At 48.7% G+C, this 10000-nt stretch overlaps 1 protein-coding gene across 1 annotated transcript in view; it reads right to left on the bottom strand.

Annotated features, from left to right (window-relative positions):
• The window catches only part of LOC130381001 (dystrophin-like), a 68879-nt gene that overhangs the window by 43404 nt on the left and 15475 nt on the right, over positions 1 to 10000 (bottom strand). The window contains exons 2-5 of the mRNA XM_056588422.1: positions 9649 to 9831; positions 8227 to 8364; positions 6149 to 6298; positions 1177 to 1338 (exon numbers count right to left, since the gene is read on the bottom strand). Of these exons, the coding sequence (XP_056444397.1) occupies positions 1177 to 1338; positions 6149 to 6298; positions 8227 to 8364; positions 9649 to 9831 (633 nt within the window). The remainder of the gene's footprint in view (positions 1 to 1176; positions 1339 to 6148; positions 6299 to 8226; positions 8365 to 9648; positions 9832 to 10000) is intronic.

Here is a 10000-nt window from a genome sequence, read left to right as displayed (position 1 = left end):
TCCTTCATCTCAGCGTCCTCGTCTGTGTGTGTGTGCGTGTGTCTGTGTATGTATAGAGTGTGAGTGTGAGCTTGAGCGTGAGAGAGTATGTGTTTGAGTGTGAGTGAGTGTGTGTATACGTGATGTGTACGAGTGTAAGTGTGTGTGTGTATGAGTGTGCGTGTGTGTGCATGAGTGTGTATGTGTATGAATCTGAGTGTGTGCGCATATGTGTATGTGTATGACTCTGAGTTTGCATTTTGTGTGAGTGTGTGTGTATGAGAATGTATGAGTATCAGTGCTTCAGTGTGTGTATATGTATGTGTGTTTGAGTGTGAGTGTCTGTATGTGTGCGTCTATGTGTATCTGTGAGTGTGTGTGGGACTATAAGTGCTTGTTCTACCACGGGATAAATAAGGCTATAAACCCTGGCTGTTGGTTAATGGCCAGCTTCCCTAAACTTTATTAATCTGCGGTGCGGTGCGTTTTGTCGCCGTGACGACGGCACCATATCCGCGTTTAATAACCACTTTAATAAACTCTCGAATGTCGGACTTAAACAAGCAGGTGGGGGGGGGGGGGGGCTTCTTGTTCATCGAATATGATGAAGAAAAGGCGGGAAAGCGATGTGGTGGGTGGGACAGGGGGGGGGGTTTTGTTGGGAGCCACCGATTTGAAATGTGAAACGTGGTGACTTGTCGCTGGGTTGGATGGATGAGTGTGTAGGGGAGGATGGCACCATGACACGCACACACGCACACATTTACCTCGACACAATGTCACACAAACACAACGGACAGCTTTACCTTGAAACACCCAGGCACCCTTTCTCTCCCTTACTCGCTCTCTATTTCACACACACAAGCTTATTCACTTGGTTACAAAGACACACAAACATGCACAATACACACCTGCACCCCCCCCCGAACACAAAACCTCTTCTCTCTCTCCCCCGCTCCCCTCTCTTCTCTCTCTCTCCCCCCCTCCCCTTCTCTCTCTCTCCCCCCCTCCCCGTCTCTCTCTCTCCCCCCCTCCCCGTCTCTCTCTCTCCCCCCCTCCCCCCCTCTCTCTCTCCCCCCCTCTCTCTCTCCCCCCCCCTCTCTCTCTCTCTCTCTCTCCCTCTCTCCCTCTCTCTCTCTCTCTCTCTCTCTCCCCCTCTCTCTCTCTCTCTCCCTCTCCCTCCCCCCCCCCCCTCACCTGGGCCTCCTGGGGTATCTGCTGGGCGTCCACCTGGTCGTCCAGGTAGGAGGAGAGGTGGCGGTCCACGCTGGCCAGCGCCTCCTGGATGGAGCGCAGCCCCCGCTCGTACTCCTGGGCCCGCCGCGCGCCCTCGTCCAGCTCCTTCTGCCGCTGCACGGCCTGCACACACACACACACACACACACACACACACACACACACACACACACACGCACACACACACACACACACACACACACACACGCACGCACGCACGCACGCACGCACGCACGCACACACACACGCACACACGCACGCACACACGCACACACACACACACACACACACACACACACACACACACACACAAGTCCACGCACACACACACACACACCCACACACATGCGCAGAAGCACACACACACAAACACAGACAGATGCAAAAGAACACGCACACACACGCAGAAGCACACGCAGAAGCACACACACACACACACACACACACACACACACACACACACACACACACACACACACACACACACACACACACACACACACACACACACGCACACAAGTTAAGAAGACAGCTTCCTGATACCGAGTCTCAGACGCTGGGAGGAATCGCGTCCCGCCTGGGTTCGAGGGTTCCTTTGACATTTGTTATTTTTGTTGTCGTTTCAGTGTGGGTCTATGCAGTGCATATATTATTCTGTTCACTAATGGGCCCTATCCACCTCATTAAGCATCCCGTTTCATCCAAAGCAACTCCCACTGAATTCAGACGCATGTCCTGAAGAGGAGTGTGAGTTAGAGCTGAATTCAGACTCATGCCCTGAAAGAGAAGGTAGGTGTGAGTTAGAGCATCCTGTTCCACGAGGCCTACATGAAGATTCGGGGACATCGGGGTTCGAACCCCAAACCCTGACAGACCCTGTCTCACTGCCTCCCGCTTTTCTATGTATTTGCAAGTTGTTAAGGCTTTCAATTATGCTTTTTCGGTCAAAATTTCTCATCAATTATTCCCTAAACAAAACTATCCTGCCCCTTGAAGCCAGTATTCCGTGAACCTTTCAAAGGGAAATTGTTGTAAAAAGTTATTTAACGACTGATAAGCCGCCTTTATTTACTTTCTGGTCTCGGGTGATAGGAATGTTTTAATCTGTAAATGGACTGCAGGAGCTGGCTGGCTGTCCTTCTCTCTCTCCCTGTCTCAAATTTATCCAACAGTATTAGAATGGTGATGACTGTTCGTACATAAAACGTATTTTAATAACAACATTTTCTATTCCCTCTCGAAACGTTTGAGTCTTGTTTCTGTTTAACACCACAGGGAATACATGAAAGGGAAATTAAAAGAATTGATTTACGATGGCACTGTGTGTGTGTGTGTGTGTGTGTGTGTGTGTGTGTGTGTGTGTGTGTGTGTGTGTGTGTGTGTGTGTGTGTGTGTGTGTGTGTGTGTGTGTGTGTGTGTGTGTGTGTGTATGTGTGTGTGTGTGTGTTTGTGACCATGTGCCGAGCATTTCAGTCAAATGCATGTTTTATATTAGAGCGTTGCATAATCAAGGTTTGAACATGATAAAAAATGCTATGAAAAATCCATCGCAATTCTCCCAGAACCATAATGGAAACACAAACACGCACAATTCAGACAGATACGCAAGCATACAAAAAAAAGACACACTCACAGCACAGTATATCTAAGAAAATTATTTGAAGCAAAAACACACACACAAACACACATCTCTCTCTCTCTCTCTCTCTCTCTCTCTCCCTCTCTCTCTCTTTACCCTCTTGTAGGACGGGCTCCGTGGTTTCTCGGCCATGCTGTGTTTATGTCTCACGCCACACATCATTGATGCTCGTTGCCGTCGGTAACGGCAGCCACAACCCCCGACGCGGGCGGTCTACAGTCTGTCACCGGTGGAACTGTTGCTGGTGCACAGCATCCATAGGCTACTTAAGAGCTCTCTCACTTTCCCTCCCACTCTCTCTCCCACTCACCCCGTCACTCCAGGATCAGGAAGATTACACGGGCCAATCAGACGCAGCGTTCAACGATGACATCACAAATCCACCTTTGCGCGTGTGTTTTTGTTTACGTGTGTGCGTGTGTGTGTGTGTGTGTGTATATAGGTGTGTGTGTGTGTGTGTGTGTGTAGGTGTGTGTGTGTGTGTGTGTGTGTGTGACCTCGTAAGTGTGACCGTGTGTAATCTCATTGGATAATGACTAAGTATAGAGCTGAGACAGCCTAACCTTCCCTCTACAACCCCCCCCCACACACACACACACACACACACACACACACACACACACACACACACAGACATACAGATACACAACCACACACACAAAAAGTCTCACTTCCCAAGGATGTCTTGTCTGAGTTTTGTTGCACGTGGGAGTAGTTAAAATATTCAGACAAACATCGGCAACAACCTTCCCACTGGCCAGGTACTCCATTTTCCAGCGATTAAGATCTCATAAATATAAATTCTCATTGAAGATACTAATTTTATATTTGATTTTATACAGACACACGTACACACCGTAACACAGGCCCAAGAACAGGGGCACACACGCATGTGTCTGTTTGCATTTTGTACTGGAATCCGTGCTCCCACGGAGAAACACACGCAGGCTAATGGACAGACACACACACACACACACACACACGCACGCACGCACGCACACTTAAATGAAGCAGGTAGCAAGTGGATTTAGACAGAGCATCGGTATTTGTGGCAGTCGAGGTGGAGGTGGAGGAGGAGGAGGTGGAGGGTGAGGGAGGAGGAGGAGGAGGTGGAGTTGGAGGTGGAGGAGGTGGTGGAGGTGGAGGAGGAGGAGGTGGAGGGTGAGGGAGGAGGAGGAGGTGGAGGGTGAGGGAGGAGGAGGAGGAGGAGGAGGAGGAGGAGGAGGAGGTGGAGGTCGAAGTGGAGGTGGAGGAGGAGGTGGTGGAGGTGGAGGGAGGTGAGGGTGGAGCTGGGGGTGGAGGTCGAGGGAACCCCAGTGAGGATTTAAATGAGGTGCAGCTGATGAAGCGCATAATGAGCATTCCCAATACCGGCGGCAGAATGGATGAATGTATACAATTCTAAAAATGAATGAATGTATATCCATTCATTCTTTCTTAACAAAACTAACAAATGAAGGAATCATGGAATTCCTGGAATTATACACAGAGGCCCTAATGAACGATTCCAAAATGCAATCATTCTTAAAAATGAATGAATGAATAAACAAAGGAATTCATGGAATAACACAGCGAAGGATTCCAAAATGTGTTCGTTCTGAACAGGAACTTGATTGATGATTTGTGCATCTCTTCATTCCTCAACACCAGGCACGACAACGATCCTGACGCTGGGCCTCATCAAACACAAATCCTCCAAAGAACAGAGCACTGTGGTTCACTCACACACTCAGCGGGTGGCTCAGGGAATCAAAGCACCAAGGCGGTCCATCTCAACCTTTCAAACGAAACACTCGCACATGCGCACGCACGCACGCACAAACGCACGCACACATGCACACACACCTTTCTCTAATTAACAAACACACACTCACAAACTCCGTTTCTCCAACACACCAGACACATAGTCCCTCTCTTAGATACTCAAATACACACTTTCTCACTTTCTAACACACACACACTCCCTATCTAACTTTCTCTCTTTCTTCCTAACAAACTCTTGGTCTCATTCTCGCGCTCACACACACACACACACACACACACACACACACACACACACACACACACACACACACACACACACACACACACACACACACACACACACATACACACACACACACACAGTATCACACAGAGACTGAGGCAGTCTCAGTAGAGCTGGCAGACAAAAGCAGCTTATCTGGTTGGGAGGGAAGAGAAATCGGGTTTCATTGTGACGCGGCTCCAGAGCTCTGCTAGCACACACACGCACACACACACACACACACACACACACACACACACACACACACACACACACACACACACACACACACACACACACACACACACACACACACACACACACACACATCTAGATGGGGGACCGGAATCCTCAATGGAGGAGAACAGCTGTGAACAGGTGCAAGACGAACAGGTGTGAACTGGTGTGAACAGTTGTGAACAGATGTAAAAAGATGCAGATAGAACAGGTGTGAACAGGTAGAACAGATGTAAACAGATGCAGATAGAACAGGTGTGAACAGGTAGAACAGATGTAAACAGATGCAGATTGAACAGGTGTGAACAGGTAGAACAGATGTAAACGGGTGCAGATAGAACAGCTGTAAACAGCTGCAGGTGTGAACAAGTGTGAACAGGTGTGAATAGGTGCAGGTGTGAACAGGTGCAGAAAGAACCGGTGTGAACATGTGCAGAAAGAACAGGTACAGGTGTGACCAGGTGTGAACAGGTGTGAACAGGTGGCAGTAGAACAGTTTTGAACAGGTCCAGGAAGAACAGGTGCAAGAAGAACAGGTTTGAACAGCTGCAGGTGTGAACAGGTGTGAATAGGTGCAGGTAGAACAGGTGCAGGAAGAACAGGTATGAACAGGTGCAGATAGAACAGCTGTGAACAAGTGCAGAAAGAACCGGTGTGAACAGGTGCAGATAGAACAGGCGCAGGTGTGAACAGGTGTCGGTAGAAGAGGTGTGAACAGATGCTGGAAGAACAGGTGCAAGAAGAAAAGGTGTGAACAGCTGAAGGTGTGAACAGGTGTGAAAAGGTGCAGGTAGAACAGGTGTGAACAGGTGCAAGTGGTACAGGTGTGAACAGGTGTGTGTAGATCAGGTGTGACACAGTCAGGGAGAAAGGGGGGGGAGGGGGGACCTGTCTGTGTGGTTGTGTGTGCAGTTGGTTGTGCGAGGCTGTATATAGTGTGTGTGTGTGTGTGTGTGTGTGTGTGTGTGTGTGTGTGTGTGTGTGTGTGTGTGTGTGTGTGTGTGTGTGTGGTTGTGTGTGCGATCCCTTACGCGGGCCATGAGCTCGTCCCAGCGCGTGTTGAAGGCGTCCAGTTTCTGCTGGATCAGCTCGTCGAGAACGCCTCCGTCGATCAGGGTCTGGGACAGCTCCCGGATCTGGTTCCTGTTGTCCTCCGGGTGCTGCAGGAGGGCCTCCAGACCCTGCACACACACACACACACACACACACACACACACACACACACACACACACACACACACACACACACACACACACACACACACACACACACACACACACACACACACACACACACAACCACAGACAGAAAGACAGACAGACAGACAGACAGACAGACAGACAGACAGACAGATACAGACACACACAGACACAAACACAGGCAGACACAGAACCACACACGCACACATACATAATCACACACACAGACAGACATAGAACCACACACACACACACACACACACACACACACACACACACACACACACACACACACACACACACACACACACACACACACACACACACACACACACACACACACAACCACAGACAGAAAGACAGACAGACAGACAGACAGACAGACAGACAGACAGACAGACAGACAGACAGACAGACAGACAGACAGACAGACAGACAGACAGACAGACAGACAGACAGACAGACAGACAGACAGATACAGACACACACAGACACAAACACAGGCAGACACAGAACCACACACGCACACATACATAATCACACACACAGACAGACATAGAACCACACACACACACACACACACACACACACACACACACACACACACACACACACACACACACACACACACACACACACACACACACACACACACACACACACACACATACACACACACACAAACACAGCCACACACACACAGATACACAGACAGACACAGAACCACACACACACACACACACACACACAGAGCCACACAGACCGACACACACACACAAACAAAAACAGTGTCCATTATTTGGCATTCAATCAACGGCCGCACCTTGCTCAGCAGATGCCAGCAGCAGAATGCTCATTAAATTACCTTTTGTTTCAAAGTTTACCGGTAAAAAAACCAAAACACATTACCGTTATCACGGGGCTAATGAACGGCGCGGTTTGTGGGCGATAATATCCCCTAACCGGCTCCCTTCAGGTCGGTTTAATTTGAAGGTTGAGTCCTGTGCGGTATTCTTTTCCCCTTCTTTGTTATCTATTGTACACTGAGCGTAAACACGGCCCGTCCGTCTGCATTGTCAGTTTTAATGCGCTTTTATATCACCTGCGCATGGGACAGCCGGTGAAATTTGATTTGCCGCTCGGATAACACCGGCATATTATTTACTTGAGTGTTGATCAATGCGCGGTGTGGCTGTACGAAGAGACCCGGTAAATAAATACTTAAATGATGAGTATGATTGTGTATAACTCCTGTGTATGCATGGTCTCTGTCATCCCCCCGGTCTGTCTTCATCACATCCCCTTGCGCCACGGGTCTGAACACGCCTTTTATCACCTGGTGGTGCACTTTGATCAGGTGTAAAGCAAAGACCTACAAACATCAAGGGGTTTCAAATGGCTGCTGCTTGGTTGATTTTTGCTTGTGACTGCAGCCCCTGAGATGGGGTGTCTTCAAGTGCCTATTCAAACCTTTAGATTCACCCCGTAGTGAAAGCTGGATTCAGTCCACCTTCTGTGTCAACTACCACATCACTCCTCTCTCTCTCCCTTCACTGTTATCACCTCCTCTCTCTCTCTCTCCTCTACCGCCTTCTCCTACCCTCTCCTTTTTCCACATCCTCTCTCTTTCTCCTCTCCAACCTTCTCCTGCTCTCAACTAACCCCTCCTCTCGCTCTCCTCTACCACCTCCTCCTCCTCACACCGTTATCACCTCCTCTCTCTCTGTCTGCGTCCACCTTCTCCTTCTCTCCTTTACCACCCTTGCCTACCACCTCTCTGCCACCTAATCCTCCCAAAGAATAATAATAATATTAATAATCATAATGCATGCAACCGATATACTCAAAGACCTAAAGTCATCATAGATCCATGCAGGCCTCATTTAAAAAAAATGACTCTGGCCCTCACGTCAAGGGCCTCCTGCAGCTCCTCGCTGCTGCCTCCCTGGAGGTTCTCCGTCTCCTCCAGCTTCTGTTCCAGCTGGTCCAGGAAGTCGTTCTCCTGCTGCAGGTAGGAGAGCAGCTCGCACCAGCAAGCCCAAACCTCCTGCAGCACCGCACAAAACACAAAAGGGCCATTAAAGAGCAGTGGTTACCAACCCGGGTGTCCAGAGCCACCTTGGGTTCCTGATATGCATATTGGGGTCCGGACGCCTGGGGATCGCTAGCTCATAGGTTCAAGTTATTTTAGGTTACGGTTTTGATACATTTTGAAGTAGTAAATATCCCAAACAAGACAGATGAATGATTAGCCACAAGGGAAAGACAACAAAGTATTTCAATGGGAAATTGGTCTTATGGGCCGATGTTGTTTGGGTTAGAACAATGTTTGGGGGAAGCAAATGCACAACAATTTGAGAAGCTGGGTTTGCCATAATTATCCGTCCTAACGGTTTCATACATGGTTGAAACAACAGATTTACAGTTTAGTATCTGTAGTATCTGTCTAGTTGACATTACATTGGGTTCAGTGTCAGTTGAGCTGTCGAAGCTAAAGAATTACCACAGGAGTAACGACAAAAACTCTTAACGCTTTTCCAGAAAGAACTATGCAACATCTAAATGTGTAAGGCATTTTTGTGCCTGGTAGCAGAGGAGCACAGGAGGAAATCAGGACCAATGTTGCTAAAGGCGTACTTCCTACAAGGCGGGTTGAGCCACCGAGCTGCCCTGTGTCAATCACAATGTGTCAATCACAACAAAATCTCTGCTATTTTAAAAGAGTTGAGGAAATGGCAGAACACGAGGGGGAGAACACCACTGAAGGACGGGATAAACATGTTGGACACTTTTGTTCAAATATGTGAAGGCTGCTTGAGTAGCATTCATAATTCAGGGTTTGCAAACACAGGGGAATCTTTGAAGAAGTTGGATGTAATTCTCCCATCGGAGACAGTTCCAGCTGTATTTGTATCGTTTTGAAGCTGTTTCTTTTTTAGTTTCTTTTTTACATGTTTTTCGTACCTATTTTAATTATTATTTTCCCCAAGGGACTCAAAATGATACAGACAGAAACACCTCAGAAGCAATCTGCTTAAGTAGATGAGCATAAGGGCCCGGCAAATATAAAATTAGATAAAATCGACAGACAGAAAGATAGACAAACAGACGGACAGCAGACAGGCAGAGGGATAGAAAGACAGGTAAACGGACAGAAACAGACAGACAAGTAGACAGACGGACAGAGGGACGGACATAAGGTCGGACAGTAAGACAGACAGACAGGCAGACTGACAGACAGCCAGGTAGACAGTCAGACAGACTTACAGATAGATAGGTGGACAGATGTATAGACGTACAGACAGACGGACAGACAGACAGGCAGACAGACCTCCAGTGTTTTACACTTCCCGTCCAGGCGGCTACAGAGTCTCTGGTAGTTGGCCGTGAGCAGGTCCAGCTCTGACCGCAATGCATCGTGGGCCGTAGGCGGCGCCTTGGCGATGAAGCTGTTGACGCTGTCCGTCAGCAGCTTGACCTTCAGCGCCTTGGAGTGAACCTCTTCCTGGGCCCGCTGGGGACGAGAGACATCAGAGAGAGAGAGACATCAAGAGAGAGAGAGAGAGAGGAGAGAGAGAGAGAGAGAGAGAGAGAGAGAGATCGGGACACGACCGAGAGAGAGAGAGAGAGAGAGAGAGAGAGAGAGAGAGAGAGAGAGAAAAGAGAAAGAGAAAGAGAAAGAA

Source organism: Gadus chalcogrammus, chromosome 4 (genome assembly GCF_026213295.1).
Source record: "Gadus chalcogrammus isolate NIFS_2021 chromosome 4, NIFS_Gcha_1.0, whole genome shotgun sequence".
Lineage (NCBI taxonomy): Eukaryota > Metazoa > Chordata > Actinopteri > Gadiformes > Gadidae > Gadus > Gadus chalcogrammus.
Note: the sequence above shows the minus strand (reverse complement) of the source record. Positions and strands in the feature narration are given on the sequence as shown.